This window comes from Mastigoproctus giganteus, chromosome 12, assembly GCF_048544385.1.
Source record: "Mastigoproctus giganteus isolate SK-2022 chromosome 12, ASM4854438v1, whole genome shotgun sequence".
Lineage (NCBI taxonomy): Eukaryota > Metazoa > Arthropoda > Arachnida > Uropygi > Thelyphonidae > Mastigoproctus > Mastigoproctus giganteus.
In genome coordinates, this window is record NC_143586.1 from 10,172,869 (window position 1) to 10,193,680 (window position 20,812).

Consider the following 20,812-nt stretch of genomic DNA (forward strand, 5'->3'; position numbering starts at 1 on the left):
TCTCTGAGCAGTGCAGACGAGCTGCAAGAGTAGCTCATGGTGTCTTGTCAATGATATACAGGAATTTTTCTAGCAGGGATAAGGAGGTGATTATTCCCTTGTATAAGGCAATGGTTAGGCCACATCTTGAGTACTGTATACAGGTCTGGAGGCCTCATTTCAAGAAGGATGTAGAGCTGCTGGAACGGGTACAGAGAAGGGCAACAAGATTAGTAAATGGAACAAAGGGTTGCTCTTACGAAGAAAGGCTTAAGTTTTGCAAATTACAGAGTCTGGAGACTAGGCACCGGCGAGGTGATCTGATAGAGGTGTATAAGGCCTTGAATGGTTTGAGCATGCTCAATGCCAATGGGATTCTTCATCTTTCTCAGAATAATCACCTCAGAGGGCATAAATTCAAATTGAGGAAGGACGGATGTCGGATAGATGTGCGGAAATTTGCCTTTGGCCAGCGGGTGGTTGGTTGGTGGAACCGACTTCCATCACTTGTTGTTGAAGTTGATAGCCTAAACAAATTTAAAGCTCAACTGGACAGGTATTTCGAACGAACGGAGGGGTGAAATGGGAGAGGGTTTTTTTTTTTTTTTTTTGGGCTGATGCTGAATAAGCTTGCTTTCTTGCATCGTATGCCTCTACTAATGCTAATGCTAATGCTAATACACCATGAGCTACTCTTGCAGCTCGTCTGCACTGCTCAGAGAACTTCATATCTGCCTGCACCACCACCCCCAGGTCCCTTTCATTCTCTACTACTGTCAGTGTAGTACCACAGAGTTGATACGTTGCTCTGGGGTTGCTGTTTCCCATATGTAGTACTTTACATTTGTCAATGTTAAACTTCATTTGCCACCTCGAAGCCCATCTGCTCAACCTTTCCAAATCCTGTTGCAGCAGCATAGTATCAGTAGTGTCCTTGACAACCCTGCCAACCTTCGTATCGTCTGCAAACTTGGACATTAAGCCTGATATACCATCATCAATATCATTTATAAATACAGAAAACAATAAAGGCCCCAATACTGAACCCTGAGGGACTCCACTAATAACATTAGTCCACGATGAGCAGTGTCCATTGATTACCACTCTCTGTCTTCTCCCCCTCAACCACCCCTTTATCCATAGCAGCAACTTGCCTCCAATGCCACACTGCTCCAATTTGTGCAGCAATCTTCCATGTGCAACAGTATCAAAAGCCTTTCTAAGATCCAAGTATATAATATCAAAGTTATTCCCTGCATCCAGTTCTTTTGTGACTGCATCATAGTATCCAATCAAATTGGTCAGGCAAGACTTCCCCTTAACAAAACCATGCTGTGTCCTAGCTATAACTGAAGTCTTGTCTAGATGATCCTGCAGTGCTTCTTTCACCAGTGCCTCCATTAATTTTCCGGGAACAGAAGTTAAACTCACAGGTCTATAATTACTTGTGTCAGCCTTTGATCCCCCTTTGTGAATTGGGGTCACATTTGCACATCTCCAGTCAATGGGTACCTCCCCTGAGTCCAAGGAAGCTCTCATAATTATGGCTAAGGGTTTGCTTACCTCCTTTGCTGCCTCCTTTAATATAACTGGATAGATCCCATCCACCCCAGGTGCCTTTCTTGTGTTTATCTTCAACAATTTCTCCTCCACTTTGCTCTCAGTTATTACAAGATTCTCTAGCTTACTGCTAGAGTTGAATACACCTCTGGCATTCCCCTCGCTGAATAACTCCTCATGTGTGAATGTCGATGCAAAATATTCATTTAGTTTGTTAGCTACCCGAGCAGGGTCATCAACAGTTGACCCATCGATCTCAAGTGGACCAATCTGATTCATCCCCTTCCTTCTAGAGTTTACATAAGTAAAGAACTCTTTGCTGTTTTTCTTCGCATCCCTTGCCAAGGATCTCTCGTAATCTGCCTTCGCCTGCCTAACCTCCTTTGTAACTTGGTTACAGATCAACTTGTATCTATCATAGGCGTCCGTGTCACGTGTTAATTTGTATGTATCCCATGCATTTTTCTTCTCTGCCATATGCCTCATTAGTTCATCTGACAACCATTTAGGCCTAAACCTTGAACAATATTTCTTAGTTGGTATGTAAAGCCTAGTAGCTTCCACGATAAGTTCTTTGAATGCTTCCCATTTTGAATTTGCTGTTGGCAATATCATCAGTTGATCCCACTGTATAGAATTTAAATACTGTCTCAGTCCATTGTAGTCGCCTTTACGAAAGCAATACCCCTTCCCTTTACCCCTAATGGTAGTTACCTCTTTGAGTAACTCCCACTTCAGCACACTGTGATCACTGCCACCAAGTGGTTCATTTATCTGCAGATTCTTAATGCATGAAGAATCACTACTGATAATCAAATCAAGAGTATTACTCCCTCTAGTTGCCTCCCGAACATGCTGATGTAGAAAACAATCATCCAATAAATCCACAAAAGCCTTGCTACTGTGTGAGTGACCAGCCCCCAAATTCCAGTCAATATCTGGGAAATTAAAATCCCCCATTATAAGACTCTCTGATTTACTGGCCCACTCTATTTCTCCGAACAGTTTCTTATTATACTCATCAGAGTATAATAAGAAACATGGGGAATTTTTTTTTTTTTTTTTTTTGGCTGGTGCAGCATAAGCCTCAGGCTTCCTTGCACCATGTAGCTAATAATAATAATAATTGGATGGAAGGGATTTGTGACCCTTTTTTGGAACTGGCTGGATGTGAGCAAATTTCCAAGCAGAAGAAAAAACACCTTTTGAATAAGAAAGTGAAAAAAGGCAGCAAAGAACAGGAGTAAATTCAGGAGTGCAGGTTTTGAGAACAATTGGAGAAATACCATCAGGACCTGGAGCATTCTTAGCATCAAGATTCGTCAAAATCCTTCTGACAGAAGACAACAGATGGCATTGAATGGAGTGCGCTGGGAATGGTGAGAGGTGGTATTTTACCAAGATTATTAATACATGAATTGGAAGAAAAATGGGATGCTAGCAGGTCAGCTGTATCCTTGGCTGAAGTGACAATAAAACCATCTGGTTTTGACAGAAGTGGGAGCAGAGATGGGCAAAAGTTGTGGCCAATAGCTTTAGCAAGAGATCAGAATGCTCGGCTACCATTAGGGCAAGAAGCAAGTTTTCTACCCTTAGCCTGTTCAAAAAATCTAGTTTGGACTCATTAATAACTGCTTTACAATTTAAATGAAACTGACGAATTGGAAACAAGCCAATTACGATATGCAACATTCATTTCTTGAACAGCCTTAGCACATTTATTGGAAAACCAAGGTTTAGATAGAGGATGAGATTTTAAGGTGGAGTGTGGAATAAAGGATTCCATTCCTACAAGAATAATTTCACTGACATGATCTGAGAAAACGTTGACATCAGGAGTTTTGAAACAGTAATCTGACCAAGGAAAAGTAGAAAAGAAATCTCGAAGGTCATCCCATTTTGCATTCTTGTAATACCAAATAACACGAGGTTGGGAATAGCCATGAGATAAAGGCTCCATTGGAGAAGAGACCATCACCAAGTTGTGATCTGAGGTGCTTAAAGGACCACTCACCTCAACCGTGTACTTAGAAGGGTTATTTGTGAGAAAAAGATTAAGATGTAGGTATATACAGCTAAAGGAGATAATAGTGTGAAAGACCAGCATGCATGTATAATGTATGGAAAGGAAAAAAGTAGCCACCAGTCAGTGGTAAGAAAGGCAAAGAAGAGAAGCAATAATGTTAAATACAACAGAGAGATAGATAGCAGTACACTGCTGAAAAGTTATAATACTTTGTCATGCAGTGGGTTGTAAAGCCCATCATCTAGTGGGAGGTCTTGGCATTGGTACAAAAGTATGCTAGTAGATAAAAAAGTAGTTAAACAGAATATTTCGTGGTACAGGGAGAGGAACCAACTTGAGAATGGGGAAGGGTTAAAGACAATAACTAAGAGGAGAAGATAAAAAGAATGCTGAACCAATCCCTTGGTTAATATAATAAGTTAGTTTGTGGAAAAAGGTATGCAAAACAAAAAGAGAAGTGATGGAAAGAGTTGCCAAATTGCTTGGGAAAGCTGAGATCACAAGTGGACAACCTACAAGCAAGGCTTCTGGCTAAAAAAAGATTTAATGTGAAATGGGAAGTTATACCATATATATAAAGGAGATTAGGTAATCAACTAATTTGCATATGAGGTAAGTGTGTTTAGGGTCTAACGGCAACAGGGGTTTCCCCCATCTCCGTGTAGTCTATATTGTCGTGTGTTACAGAAAATAGTCTATATTGTCGTGTAGTCTATATTGTCGTGTGTCACTGTAAAGGCCAGAGATTTAAAAGTGCATGGATATTGTTGGATGTAGTGTCGTGTACCGTTGCCCCACATTGTTCACACTTAGCCCCGTGGAGGCAAGCCAGGTACACCAGTATTTTTAAATAAGTATTCTGGCAGGTCCTGCCACCTAATTTGGTTGGGTCAGGCCAAAGGAGTTTTAAGTTATATCGTGTGGAATTAAGAATTTTGGGTGTAGGGCTAGGATAACTTTGACATGGGATGAACGCTAGTTGGAAAGCTAGGGGGGGGGGGGGGTGAGAGGCAGAAGTATAGGGTCGATAGAGTAGATTACCCCAAAATCAGTGAGGCAGGCCCATGCCCCACCAGAAGGAAAGAGGGGTGGCGGGGAGGAGACAAGGGGACCGTCACCTCCCCCCCACCAGGAGGACAGGGGAGAAACAGGACTGTGCAAGGGAGCACGGGTTCAGAATCACCACATGGAATTGGCAGCAATGCTGCGTGAAGTCATAGTTGGCAGAGTCCAGTCAGAGAAGGTCAAATTCGAGCATGCAATCCTAGGACAGACAGGTCCCATCCAGGTGGTGAAGTCATTTCAGTAGAAATGACTGTGGCAATAAAGTTCTTGGACTGGTGCCATAAAAATAAAAAAATGAAGGAGCTCAAAAATGGTTTTATTTTTATTCAAAGTAATTGCCATTTGATTGAATACACTATTACACCACTCTAAAAGCTTCTGAAAAGAGTCAGCAAATGTGTCCAAAGGGATGATGTTCAGTTGTTACATTACATTTTTTCTTCCTCAACACCCTGAAATCTAGTTCCTTTGAGGGTAATTTTCACTTAGGAAAGAGAAAGAAGTGTGCTGGTGCATAACTGGAAGAGAAGGGTGGATGGTTGATCTGTATAATGCCCTTTTTCATCAGAAATGTCATCAGTGTGGAATGGGTGGAGGCATTGTTGTGCAAGAAGAAACAGCTGTCTTTCTCTAAAAATTGTCACCTCACTCAGGAAATGTGTTTCAATAGTCTTTGAAGCACCTATATGTAGAACACAACATTGACCTCTCCCCTTCAGGTACAAATTCCTTGTGAATCACACCTTGGTTTTTAAACAAGGTGATTAGCATCCTGGACTTCTGCAAATGAAACCTTTGGGTCTTGGTAATGATTTTGAAGTCTGCTCCATGCTCTAATGTTTCAACTCAGAGTTGTACTAAAACACCCAACAATCATTTCCAGTGACAATAGAGTTGAGGAAATTAGGATTGTCTTAACAAGTCTGAATGAAGTCTCTGCATGCTGACACTCTTCATTCATCTGTGAGGCTGTGCACAACACAAATTTTCACAGGCCTTCCTTTTCTCTAAATCTTCAAGCAGAATTCAACGAATCACCTTCTTATTCATATCCAACTCATCAGACATCATTCTGAAGGTCAAATAATAATGTCTTGTAACAAATTTCTTCAACTTTTGCAACCTGTTCTCATTTCAAGAGGTCGACAGATGCCCACTTCTTAGGTCATTGTGAATATCCTCATGTCCATCTTTGAATCACTTATACCAAGCAAAGACATTAGTATGATTTAACATTTCATTACCATAAACAGTTTTTAATATTTCATTACCATAAACAATTTTTTACCATTTCACATGTTTCTGTTGCAGATATCCCAGTTTAAAGTAAAATTTGATATTCATCTGGTGCTCTGTTGCAAAATCATGACATGGAATGTTAATGCTACTAATGAAATTGGTTGTTACTTGCAGCACTGTCAGCCTACTGGACAATCGTGTTGAAGTAAGCTTGAATTATATCATACCGTTTCCATTTTTTTCAAACACATCAAACATGATGATTGCAACAGCACCAGTCCAGGAACTTTAGTACCATCATTGCAACCTCATATAATTAATTATTTAAATTATTGAATTAATAAATTAATCATTTAATTATGCCCATCACTAAAATTTCCAGAATACACGAGTACTTTTTTGTGCCCCTGGCTAATTAAGAGTTTAATGAATTATTCTGGGTTTTTCAGTCTGCACAACATGCAAATTGGCCATGTGAAAATATGTTACTAATGCAGACATAACGTATGGGTATAATATGGTGCAAGATGCTGCTGTGCCATAAAGCCAAAAACAATACAGCAGGCCCCCGTTATAACGCGGTTCGCTTTACGCTGATTCGCTATAACGCTGTTCTTACATTATAACCCGTATCTGATTATAACGCTGTCAAAACTCACTGTAACGCTATTTTACTAGCATACAGATTGAATTTTTGGCAAATCCGTCTTCAGTCCAGTCTGTTTTGAGCCTTTTTTTTTTTTTTTTTTTTTTTTGGCAAAAGGATCATTTAATTATGATAGCCACCATGAAATTAACTACAGTAATTATTTTTTATAATTTCTACTCTATGTACAAAATTGACATGTACAATATGCTCTTATTTTCTTGGTGTGGATAGTTTCAAGGGAGAAATTCTTTTTTAGTACTGTACTCAAGTTGAAAAAATTTACCTTCCAGTGTCATATGTTGTTACGAAGTCTGCATTTTCTGTTCTGACCTGTAATAGAAAGATACTAAAAATAGATTTACCCCCTATCTCTTCTTTTGTTTTACTGTGGGAACTATAACTTCCGAAATGTTTTTCACACAATCAATCCCATCAGTGCTAAATGCGGTGCTGTTTCTTGTACAGTATTCTCTTGTCTTCTGAACTCCTCTGACCTTGTGGTTACCCGAAGTACATAAAATTTGTTTGTTTTACTGTTTTGGAAATTCCATAAACATTCTCCATGAGTCACACCATAATTGATTTACAGTACTTTTCCTGCAATAAACAACCATTTGATTTTACTGCACGGTAAAATCGGACTTTTCAGATAAATAAAACATTTGTCACCGTCTTCAGCTCACTTGCCAGAGGAATTCTAGATATCATTCAGTGCATACAGTGTTAGACATACAGACAGTTAACTGTACTCGAACATCGTATCACAATCAGTGCAACGCAGTTACATTTGCAGAGAGTTATGGCGGATAAGAATGAAAAAGCAACAATGTCTGGACACGGTGCAAAGATTGGAAAGGTAAGAAAAACATTGAGTTTGAAAATTAAATTAGACGTTTTGAAGAGAATTGATTCCGGTCAAAGACAAGTGGATGTGTGCAATAATTTAGGACTGGCAGGTTCAACTGTAAGAACAATCATAAAAAATAAAGAATCAATTTTAGCAGCTGGAAAAACAGCTGTTCCCCTGAAGGCAACTAAATTGACCAGGGCTAGGCCGGCTATTATGATTGAAATGGAGAAACTTCTACATAATTTTATTGAAGACAACATTCAACGTAGAATTCCTTTAAGTTCAATTATTATTAAAGAAAAAGCGAAGAGCCTATATGAAGATTTAAAGGAAGCTCACCCCGAAAAAAATGTGGAACCATTTAACGCTAGTAAGGGCTGGTTTGATAGATTCAGAAAGCGCTATAACCTGCACAACATAGCAATACAGGGAGAAGCTGCAAGTGCAGATCAACAAGGAGCCGAAACTTTCAAAAAAGAATTTGTTAAAATTATTGAAGAGGGATGTTATACTGCTCAACAAGTTTTTAACATAGATGAAACAGGTCTTTTTTGGAAATGAATGCCTAAAAGAAGTTTCATATCGAAAGAAGAAAAAAACATGCCAGGCTTCAAAGCGGCGAAGGATCGGTTAACTTTGTTGTTGGGTAGTAACGCTGCGGGGGATTTTAAATTAAAACCCCTTTTAGTTTACCATTCCGAAAATCCAAGGGCTCTTAAAGGTTTAGCTAAATCAAACCTACCTGTAATCTGGAAGGCTAATAAAAAAGCTTGGGTAACCAGGCCGCTTTTCATTGATTGGTATGCTGAGTTCTTCTGTCCTGCAGTGGAAAAATATTGTGCAAAAAATAACATTGGTTATAAAGCTATTCTAATCATGGACAATGCGCCAGGACACCCAAGCAAAGAGAGCTTAGAAGACTTGAACGATCACATAAAAGTTTTTTACATGCCTCCAAACACTACGTCTCTGATCCAACCAATGGACCAAGGAGTAATTGCAACATTTAAAGCGTACTACATAAGGAACACCTTTTCCCAAGCTATTAAAGCCATCAACACTGAAAATGTACCGAGCTTAAAGGAGTTTTGGAAATCCTATAACATTAAAACCGCCATCTACAACATTTCAAGTGCCTGGGATGAGGTGACTCAGAAAACCATGAATGGAGTGTGGAGGAAAGTTTGGAAAAATTGCATAAAGCATTCCCAGGAACCTGATGATTCCGTTGAAAATGTTAAAACACAAATTGTTGATCTCGGAAAAGAAGCAGGATTACACAAAATTAACGAAGACATCGTACAAGAGATGATCGACAACGACAGGGATGGCCTCTCTAATGAAGAACTAATGGAAATTATAAAAGAACAAGAGCTTGCTATTGAGGGAGATGATGATCAAGATACTATAGATGAAGAACCGATGAAGTCGCTGACTGCAAAAGGACTTAGTGAAGCTTTTGAACACTTCGAAAAAATGTGTGATTATTTCCGGGAGAACGACCCTGACATGGAAAGAAGTGCCAAGGTAATAAGAAATTTGAAAAAAGAAATGAATCCCTACATGATGTTGTACAATGAGAAGAAGAGGGCCAAAGCACAACCCAAAATTGACACATTTTTCAGTCCAAAGATACGAAAACTCGAGAGCACAGGGCCATCGAATTAATAAATTCATGATTTTCGTTAGTTAATTACCTCATAATTATATGTGTATATAATGTAGAATATTTTATATGTACAAAATTTTGAATATTAAATATTTTTAATCGACATTGGTGCATATTTTCACTACCATTTATTATTGATTAGAAAATATCCTATGGAATAGACCGCAACTCACAAATACATATGTTACCTTATGGGAATATGGTGCTCGCTTAGCGCGAATTCACTTAGCGCTCTGTTGTCCAGGAACGAACTATCAGCGTTAAGCGGGGGTCACCTGTATTGTGAAAACTTTGTTCATCCTCACTTAAGATTTTTTTTTGAATCTGTACATTTTACATTGAAATCAACAAAATAGAGTAAATGTTAGAAAAAAAAATAAGCATTTTATTCCATACCCACCAATTTATTCCTATGCAGAAATTTCTCAAATAGTACTGTAACTTTTGTATTACACTTATCAATTTTCTTAAGATTATATCACTTGGATGACCTTTATAACCCTGAAAAATGGTTTAAAAAAATTAGTTTAATTATAAAGCAGTTTATTTCTAAAACTTTTTAACTGATAAATATCAAACAAAGCAATCAAACAGTTAAAATTACAACAATTCTAATAGCAGGTTCAAGACTATCACATCAGCCAAAAAAAAAAAAAAAAACTTCCCGTTTCACCCATCCGTTCACTCCAGTTCTTCCTTGAATTTATTTAAGCTATCAACGTCCACAACGACTGGTGGAAATTTGTTCCAGCAATCAACCACCTGCTGGATAAAAGCAAATTTCTGCACATCTATTGTACAACTGTCTTTCCTCAATGCATTAATGAAATGGAATACTCTAGTCTCTGGAGATGAGATTTATTGATGTATTTATTCATTATTGCTATCTCTTACATACGAGGGAGTACCTTTCAATTCCTTTGCATGTGTATCAACAATTAAAGTGTTTAAAGAATATGAACTTTACCATACTCTACAATTAGAATTTTCTCATAAATTGACAAGTTTTATGCACGGCTGACATGCTGTAATAGTGCAGCAATTCAATGGTAACTGGAAATGGTACCAAATATGGTTAATGTCTGGTAGCATTGATAAATCTTCCCAAAAAGTTTATTCAAAGTTTCTATAATACAAGACTAGAAGAACAAGTCAAGTGTTTTTTTTTTTTTTTGATTTGGTAGTTGTTGGCGCATCGGCTTCTGTGGCCATATTGCACCTCCCAAGGTTTTTGCAGTACTTTGATCCAAGCCCGAGGCGGGAATCGAACCCGCGACCTTTGGGTTGCCGGGCAGGTACTTTACCCACTCGGCTAGCCCGGTCGGCCAAGTCAAGTGTGAAGCATCATTTTAGTTCATAGTACAACACCGAAATAGGTGAAATAGCACTTTTTTATTACATCTCATATTGTGAATGCCTTCACAATGATTTTAGCATTTTAGGATTAGTAAAGGCACATAATGCAAGAAAGCAAGTTTATATAAAATCAGCCAAAAAAAAAACACAATCTCCTAATTTCACCAATCCACTTGCTCCAAATGTTTGTCTAGTTCTGCATTGAATCTATTTAAGCTACCAACTTCTACAACAACAGATGGAAGTTTGTTCCAGCGATCAACCATAATTTTATATAGCAATATAAAACAGGCAATGTGCTTTGAATGAAACAGAAGTTAGTTCATCATTACTCACTGTAATACTGAAACATTAGTAAGCCATCTTCATATCAGATAGTATTGTTGGCTTGCAGCATTAAGACAAGCTTCGAGGAGAAGGATCATAGAAGTACAATACAAGGATGCAGCATCTATTCCCTATCACAAGCAAACTTATTAAGATCAGCATCCAAAGACTGGGCACATGAAAGCAGCTGAAAAGGCAGGAACCTATCAGAGGGTGGAGACGACTGTGATGTGGGCACAGAGTTGGAGTTCCTCTGAGGGACTCCAGGAGCACAAGCCCCAGAATGATAGTGCCGAGATCTTGAAAATGATCATTTTGACAGTTGTGGTAAGACATTTCACCCTAATAAGCATGGGGAGCCTGTGAATTTGTATCAAACTGGACATTTCAGTTGCCCTTAGCTGTGGAGGAAGTTTGTGTTTGTTTATGACCAAGTTTAAGATTCAAAACTCAGCAGAAAAAAAGTGGTCGAATTGTGCTAGGAGCAGTGGATGCCCTAACTCTGCAGCATATAAAAGCGGAGAGTATATACTGTGGTTTTTATATGTTTTCTAGTAGTTCTGACTTCGTTAACATAATGTAAATGTTGTTTGGCAATCCATCGGAGTCGTTTGGAAATCCATCGCTGCCAGGTGAGCAACTTGTCTATGTGGTGACTGAAGCAGAGCTTAGGATCAAAAACAACCTCGGTCCTCAGTATGCTTATTGACGATGGGAAGAGTAGAATTACACAGTGTTGGCTGAATATAGGAAGGTGTTTTCTTTAAGATCATCACAAATTCGGACTTTTCAGGGTTTATTTTAATCTGAACTGGTTGAGATATTTTGCAAATTCCATGAGTGTATTATTAATTGATGCTGTTATCACAATAAGATCATCGTGTAGATAAATCAGAGTGAGGAGTTTCATAGCAACTGCATAACATAAAGTATCATGTCTTTATGACATAATGTCAATTTCTACGACAGATGGTAGTTTGTTCCAGCAATCAACCACATGCTGGCTAAAAGCAAACTTCCGCATAACTATCCTCCAACTGTCTTTCCTCAATTTGAATTTATGCCCTCTCAGGTGATTATTCTGAGCAAGAGGAAGAATCCCATCAGCATTGAGCATGTTCAAACCATTCAAGGCTTTTTACACCTCAATCAGAACACCTCACAGGTGCATAGTCTCCAGACATTGCAATTTGCAAAACTTAAGCATTTCTTTGTAAGATCAACCCTTTGTTCCGTTCACTAATCTTGTTGCCCTTCTCTGCACTCACTCCAGCAGCTCTACATCCTTCCTAAAATGACGACTCTAGAACTGTATACAGTACTTGAGGTGTGGCCTGACCATTGCCTTATACAAGGGGATAATCCTCTCCTTATCCCTGCTAGAAAAATTCCTGTATATCATTGACAAGGCACTATGAACTACTCTTGCAGACTGTCTGTACTGTTCAGAAAACTTCATATCTGCCAGCACAATTACTCTCAGGTCATTCTCTACTGGTCATTCTCTCAGGTCAGTGTAGTACCACAGAGTTGATATGTTACTCTGGGGTTACTGCTTCCCATATGCAGTACTTTACATTTGTCAATGTTAAACTTCATTTGCCACCTCTCAGTCCATCTGCTCAACTTTTCTAGATCCTGATGCAGCAGCATACTGTCATTAGTGTCATTAACAACCCTGCTAACCTTCGTATCGTCTGCAAACTTGGATATTAAGCCTGATATACCATCATCAATATCATTAATAAATACAGAAAACAACAATGGACCCAACAGTGAAACCTGAGGGATTCCACTGATAACATCAGTCTATGAAGAGCAGTGTCTTTCTTCTCCGTTATCTCCTTCGCGGTAACATTTTCATTTGGCTCATTTAAAAATTAATTTTTAAATGCAAGTCTGCATTGACTCTATTAGCGGGAGACATACAAGTAACATGTCTTCTTCCGATGGTTGATGGAGAACGCCAAGGCGGGCAACAGGCAAACGTTTGTTTATTGCCCGTCCGACGTGCGGTAAGCTTAATTATGAATCAACAGGGCTTACCTTTATTTTTTGATATAGGAAGCTTCTTTTCCAACTCTCCTTGTCCAACTCGCTAATAATTCATGGGGAAGGCGAGGTAAGCTTAATGCACAATTTGAAATCTTTTTCAACTACTACATAAAAAAAAAAAAAAAAAAGACCACGTTAACTGGAAATTTGCATCGTGTAAAGTGGTATAATTTTTTCAAATAGCGGTAACTGAAACATGCGTTAATCGAACTCGCGTTATGCAAGGTCTGGCTGTATATAGATATATATATATATATATTTTTTTTTTTTTAGTATTAAGTATTATCGACAAGTTTCATTATATAACTTCCATATCTCCTATCAAGCTATATGTATTAATTAATAATGTTACATTTGTAAAATCTAAGTTGTTATATGTATTTGGTTAAAAAAGTACAATTTAATTGACAATGAAGTTTAACAAGATTAATAAATTTTAGTGATTAACTGATAATACTATACTTTGATAATACTATACTATACTAAGCTAACAGATTCTAATACTGTGTTATGTGTTTCGCTATCTAGTTTTACCTGAAACCTTATGCTTATCTAGTTTGGGATATACGTTGTATCGTATAACAATGGTGGCAAGTTACGAACAGCAGTAAATCTATGGACACTAAGTATTAATTAACTTTCAAAATCGTGCTATCTAAATTCAAAATAAACCAAGGAGCTTGACTATGTCTATAAGCTACTTATAGAAAATAATTTCATATAACAATTATGTCAATAAAAACTTAGCGTTCGCTGGAGGTGCAAAAACTTGTAAAACACATGGATTGGATACCCTTACGATATGAAGTAATAACCTACAAAATCTCTATTGAAGTTCGAATTAAACTAAGTATCATAATGAGGAATATAAAGCTACTTCTAGAAAATAAATTAATATGCCAATTTAAGTCAATAAAACAGCAAAAATTTAAGAAAACTTCTCTATTAGCCAGAGCCATAAAAACTTCGCCTGCACAAGGCTACTCTCGTTTCCAAAATCCCATTTGCCTGTTATTGCACTACCTCGAATAAGTAATGGTTCCCCAATAGAGAAGACTAATGTTACTTATTCTTGGGGGACACCACCAGCCAGATGGCACTGTTTCAAAGCTTGTTGGCTTCTCATCAGTGGGGGATTAGCTACCCCAATTATATAATGAGTGACAACCCAGTTATGAAGTTTAACTAAAAATATGAGAGATGTCAGATGGTGTGCAATAGTAAAGTATTAAAAAAAGTTTTATGGCTGAAAGCTTCAGACTATGGGAAATTTACTAGACGAACAAATCGGTGCAAAGTATCATTTTAGTTTGTAATAAATCACCAAAGTGGGTGAAATGACATCATTGTTGTTACATCTCATATTGTGAATGTCTTCACAACAAGTTGCCTGTTATTGCACTACCTCGATTAAGAAAAGGTTCCTAATAGAGAAGACTAAGGTTATTTATTAACAGTGGATACCACTGCCCATGTCACCTACTTTGGTAATTTACTATGAACCAAAATGATGCTTTGCACTAAATTGTTTGTCTAGGAAATTTCTCATAGTCTGAGGCTTTCGGCCCTAAACCCTTTTCAGTACTTTATTATTGCACACTGTCTGGCATCTTTCATATTGTGGAGTTACTTCATAACTGGGTTGTCACTCATTGTATCACTGGGATACCTACCATCCACTAATGAGAGACCAACAAGATTCAAAATAGTGTTGTCTGGATGGTGGTATTTGCCAAGAATAAGTAACATCAGTCTTCTCTACTAGGGAAGCATTACTATTCGAGGTAGTGCAATAAGAGACAACTTGTTGTGAAGGCATTCACAATATGAGATGTAACAAAAATGATGCCATTTCACTTATTTCGATGATTTACTACAAACTAAAATGATGCTTTTCCCTGACTTGTGTATCCAGTAAATTTCCTGTCATCTGAGTCCTAAACCCTCTTTAGCACAGAACTAGAATTATTAGTACTCTTTTATCTCCAATTCTTAAAAAATGCTTGTCTACTATGGAACTTTCCAACAGTTTGTCAGCAGCAGCAAAGTTCAACTTAGCCACTTTTTTAAAAGATCAACTAGTGTTGCTTAATATTCAGAACTAGAACTAATGCTAATCCCTCATGACCTGTACAGATTAGACCTGAACAGTGTATTATGTTTATGTATCAATTGTTCATTCAGTGTTCAACTTTCTGAATGTTTCATCTACACACAGACATCTCAATGAAGACTGTTTTTATTAATTAATTTATTTTATCATTTTATGATCACATTAATTCCTTATTTTGTGTTATGCAATACTCACTTGAAAATCAAATCGGGATATTTTCTTGAATCATTCACAAAATTTATTTATAATTCACCATCAAACAATCTCAATATTTCTCTCTTTTAAGGAAAATGTTACTTTATTCCTTTTGATATATCTGATTTCTTTTGATAACTAAGAGCAAAGGTATAAAATAAAGTAATAAAGAATCAACAAAAGTACTAGTCAGAAGACCACTACAGAGTAGCAATCAACTTACACATTTAATATATAATTTGGATGTCATTAAATGCTAGGAACAAAACACACAACAACTAGTATTAGACTCTAGAGTGTATAACCAATAATAAAGAATTTGTAATATTTCCTAATTTTTATAGAGATTTCATTTAAAACAGACACAGTTTTCAGTTAATGCTTAAAAAAGAATTGTCACTGTTATTCATAAAATAATGAGATTTTTACTTACCCACTCAACCATAAAGCCATCAATACCTGCCACTTTAGCCTGTAGGACAAGGTATTCCTAGAATAAGAGGAAAAAAAAAAGTGAATATACTAAATCATATTTATTGGGAATGAAACACTACTTAAAATGAATGAGATTTTTCAATACAAGGACACATACAAAAATTAACATTACTGACAGGTTGAAAGTCATTAGGGCTTGGTGAACTGAACAATACACTAAGGCAGTGTTTTTCCACCTGTGCACCGAGTATGCTTCAAGTGTGCCATGGAAAGTGCAAATTTAAAAAAAAAATAATAAAATAAATCCAAGTTTTATAATAAAAAGTAATTCAAACAAAAAAATTGTTTATTTGAGCTGTGCTGATCCAAGTGCCTTTTGGCGGTCAATGTCACTTCACATTTGGCTTCCCAGTACTAGATCTATTCACCTATACTACACAAATAATAAGTGTATTATTAAATATACTCAACAGAAATAACTTCCAATTTGTGAATATATGAGTGTAGTAGTGATTGTAGTGTGGCAGAAAATTTTAATGTCTTTAAATGTGTGTTGCAGCAACAAAAACATATTGTAGCAAAGGGTAAGCAACTTGATCACAGTCATGTGATCAAGTAGTATTAGAAGCATGTGATGCAAGAAAGCAAGCTTATGTAGCATCAGCCAAAAAAAAAGAAAAAACCCATTTCACAAGTCCATTCCCTCTACACATTTGTCCAATTCCTCCTTGAATTTATTTAAGCTATCAACTTCTACAATGACAGATGGAAGTTTGTTCCAGAAATCAATTACCAACTGGCTAGAGGCAAATTTCTGCACATCTATTCTATAACTGTCTTTCCTCAATTTGAATTTATGCCACCTCAGGTTCATGATCTGAGCAAGAGAAAGAATCCCATCAGAATTGAGCCTGTGCAAACCATTCAAGACCTTATACATCTCAATCAGATCACCTTGCAGGTGTCTAGTCTCCAGATGCTGAAATTTGCAGAACTTAAGCCTTTCTTGGTAAGATCACCCTTCGTTCCCCTCACCAATCTTGTTGCTCTTCTCTGTACTCACTCAAGAACTCTACAACCTTCCTAAAATGAGGCCTCCAGACCTGTATGCAGTACTCAAGACATGGCCTAACCACTGCTTTATACAAAGGGATAATCACCTCCTTTTCCCTACTAGAAAATTCCTGTATATCATTGACAATACTCCATGACCTGCTCTAGCAGCCTGACTGCACTGCTCAGAAAATTTCATATCTGACTGCACAATTACTCCCAGGTCTTTTTCGTTTTCTATCACCCTAAGTGTAGTACCACACAGTTGGTATGTTTTCTGGGGTTACCTCTACCCACATGCAGCACTTTGCACTTGTCAATGTTAAACTTCAGTTGCTGCTTCTCAGCCCATCTGCCCAACTTTTCTAGATCCTGTTGCAGTAGCACATTGACAGTACTCTCTGTTACCACTCTGTCTTCTCCCACTCAACCACCCCTTTATCCATTGTAGCAACTTGCCTTTAATACCATACTACTTAAATTTGTACAGTTGTCTTCCATGTGCAACTGTGTCAAAAGCTTTCCTGAAATTTAAGTATAAGATATCAAAATTATTTTTTGCATCCAGTTTCTTTGTAATCACATCATGGTATCCAATCAAATTTGTCAGACAAGACTTTCCCTTAACAAACCTATGCTGCATCTGAATTATTACTGCAGTTTTCTCTAGATGATCCTGCAATGCTTCTTTAACCAGTGACTCCATTATATTCCCCGGAACAGAAATTAAACTACTAACTGGTCTGTAATTACTTGTGTCACCCTTAGGTCCCTTTTTGTGAATTAAGGATACATTTGCACATCTCCAGTCCGTGGGGACTTCCCCTAACTCCAAGAATGCTCTCATAATTATAGCTAAGAGTTTTGCTTACTTCCTTTGCAGCCTCTTTTAATATAAGTGGATAGATCTCATCCACCACAGGTGCCTTTCTCATGTTTAACTTCAACTATTTCTCCTCCACTTTGCTTTCAGTTATTACAAAATCATTAAGCACCCTGTTACAGTTTGATAAACTTCTGGCATTCTCCTCCCTTAACTCCTCATGTGTGAATGAGGAGTCAACAAGCATCTTCTGTCTTCTCAGCCTTTAACCCATGTATGATACTACATACTAGGTTCAGTTCTAATACCTCCCCTGTTTGGGGTTTTCATAAAAAAAAAAAAAAAAAAAAAACCAGACAGTACTGTTCAATTCTTTCAATATGATCTTGAAAGAGGTATAATATTATCAATGCTTAAATTATCAACAAATAAAATCAAATATAAATGCTAAAAAAATATATCACTTACTAAATAGTCTAGATCTGCATCAGAAGTAACACCCAATAAGGGGTTTGTGAAAGTGGCAAGATCAGAATGATAACTGTATCCATGATTAAACAATTTCTCATCTATTAGGTCACCATTAAATGTAAATACAGTTTTCTTTGCATGACTTTCATTAGCTGTGCTAAAAGTTAAATGAAGAAAAATTCAAAGATGACAGACAGATGGGCAGACATATATACACAAATATTAGCATAAAATTTTAAACACATCAGTTAAAATTTAAAGAAATTTAAAATTTTTTATGATAATAAAAAATTAAATTTTTATTACCATAAAAATTATGATAGAATGCTGCAATCACATATTTTGTGCAAATCTGCATTTTCATCATCATAATGATAAATAAGTATTTCAATATAGATTGCAAAGTGCAGTTCTGTTTTAGTGATTTTAACGAAAGTATGTTTATTGTGCAATGTCACACTTCCAAAGAAAACGTAATGCTGAAAGATATGAAGGTTAACTGAAAAGTACAGTAGTACAGTGAATAACTGGTGAATAATTTTGAAGGAATAAATATAAATAATAAAAAAAAACATATATGTAGATAAAAAAAAAAACAGTTGTCATTAATTTGATGTATCATTTTTCTACATTACCTAACTCAATACATTTTGTCCAGCACTTAACAAATTTTTCTATTCATTCAAGTGAAATTCTTTAAATATTTTAAAGAAAGAAAATGAGTGACCAACCTCCCTTCCCAAGTGTTTTATTAGAGTGACATCTATTGCTTCAAAGATGTTCTTTGAACTTTAGGGAGAATGCAGAATGACTAAGTCTCAGCAATGAAATTCTTGTCAGTGACATAGCTACAATGAATTTGCACAACACTTGGTATGTTTTTCAACACTGATATAGTGCCATGCCTTACTTATTTCTTTTTTTTTTTCTGAGTTTTTCCAATGTCTCAATGTATCAAAACGAATTCACAGCATTCCCTTTCTTACAAAAATTCAGTGTCAATAACATAAATAGAGTCCTAAAAAAACAGTCAATTTTTCTGGTCGATTATTGCACTTTAAATTTTTTATGGCAAAATTCCATGGACTGCCTCTTTCTGGATCCAGAATTCATGTGCAGTATCAATAACATTTAAAAATGTATCCTTTTTCTGTGTTCAAAATGGGATAAAGGTTGTTGTTGATCAACTTCAGTAAATAATGTTATTTGATTCAAGATGAGAAATGGTAATGTGTAAAATGATTTGCACTTAAAACAGTGCAATAAATAAACAACCACGCAGAAGCACTACTGTGTACATATTAAGTGAAATATATCTGCTACAAGGAGAATCTGGTTGGACTTTGCTGTCACTTAGAATTTAGGTTATTACCTAAGAGGCATTACATTTCAGGTCACGCTTTTACTTTAATATGCTCTACAGAGATTTTGACAGCGATTTTCTAATAAGCTGAGATTATGAAAAAAAAAAAAAAAAAAAAAAAAAAATTCTGATGCAAAATTTAATTAAACTAAACAGTAGTGTTTTACAAGACTAATCCAATAGTTTTTGTTGGCTAAGATTTTAAAAATATCCTACAGAGATGGTTAACCTGTAAAAGAAGCTATGTTGACAGCTACTGACACTTTTCAAGATTTTAAAAATAGAAATAAAAACACTAACACATTTGAATAATAAAAAGGATTCGATTATCAGAGGGCAACTTGAGAAGAATCAAAGCTACTGCACCCAATACACAGTCAGAATTGGCAAGTGATTTGAAAAAATCTATTTTATTCTCATTGCAAGTGGATGAACAGAGAGCCATATCAGACTTTTCTTTGAATTAGTTATTGTTGTGAAGATAGTATTTTCAAATTTCTCTGCAAAGGAAGGAATTTAAAATTCATGTATTAAAAGAATAAACAAAGAGTGAAGATATTTATGAAATCTTCCGAAAATACGTACAAGAAAATAACATTCCATTACAAAATTTCTGCAATTACTACAGACAGTACAACTGTAATGATAAAATAACGAAAATGGCAGGAAGGAGGTTCCATAACAGATGTAGTGATATATCACCATTTGTTTAAGTTTGTTTCATATGGTGGTCTCTTACATATAGACCCAGATGGCTCAGTAGGGGCAAACATGTGAGGTTTCTAGGTCTCATAAAGAAGGTGAAAGCAACTGATATTGAAAATGAATATTATATGCAGAGTTGATCACAAAGCTCGGCCATTGGATTTTGGCCTTCTGATTGGTATTTCAATTGTAAAATTCAACAAAGTGAATTTTATAGATGCAAGAAAAATACTTTACTATTAAAATAAAAATTATACAAATATATGCAAAGTACTGATATTGTGGAAATCTCAACTAACAAGAAATCTGCTATTGCATTTGCTAAATTTAAAAACCTCGTGATGATCTACAGTAAGAATTTTTTCAGAGGTGGCTAGCAAAAATAAATCTATCTTTTGCTACTCTTTATGACATTTAATAAAGTGGTAACCATTTAAATTTGTAAATCCTGGAGTCCTTGATGAAATAATACCCTTTAAAATATGAATACATTATAGTCTTCTAAGATAATATCAAATAGTCATTATTACCCATGAAAAGACCACATTCCCAATGATCCATCATGTACTCTATTCAACCTGCTGGTAGTAAGATCAGCAAACACCTGGGGAGGGAGAAAAAAAATATAGAAGAATTTTAATGAAAAGTAAAATTAACTTGCTATTATGTATATAGTTTAGTATTGATTAGCATGTGTTATTATTGCCGATGCATCTACTTCCCACTTTTATAATAACCAAATTTTACTAATACATAGACTCCTGATTGCATGTAGTATAAGATCATAAAAAAAAAAAAAACATATAATGATCATATAATTATTATAATGAAAGAAAGAAAGAAAGAAAGAAAGAAAGAAAGAAAGAAACAAACAAACAA

The 20,812-nt window shown here is 36.2% G+C and overlaps 1 protein-coding gene across 1 annotated transcript in view; it reads right to left on the reverse strand.

The window, feature by feature from the left end:
* The window catches only part of LOC150076672 (uncharacterized), a 49,859-nt gene that overhangs the window by 8,835 nt on the left and 20,212 nt on the right, over positions 1 to 20,812 (reverse strand). The window contains exons 3-6 of the mRNA XM_090386857.1: positions 20,464 to 20,537; positions 17,863 to 18,022; positions 15,517 to 15,573; positions 9,438 to 9,538 (exon numbers count right to left, since the gene is read on the reverse strand). Coding sequence (XP_090242983.1) covers positions 9,438 to 9,538; positions 15,517 to 15,573; positions 17,863 to 18,022; positions 20,464 to 20,537 — 392 coding nt within the window. The remainder of the gene's footprint in view (positions 1 to 9,437; positions 9,539 to 15,516; positions 15,574 to 17,862; positions 18,023 to 20,463; positions 20,538 to 20,812) is intronic.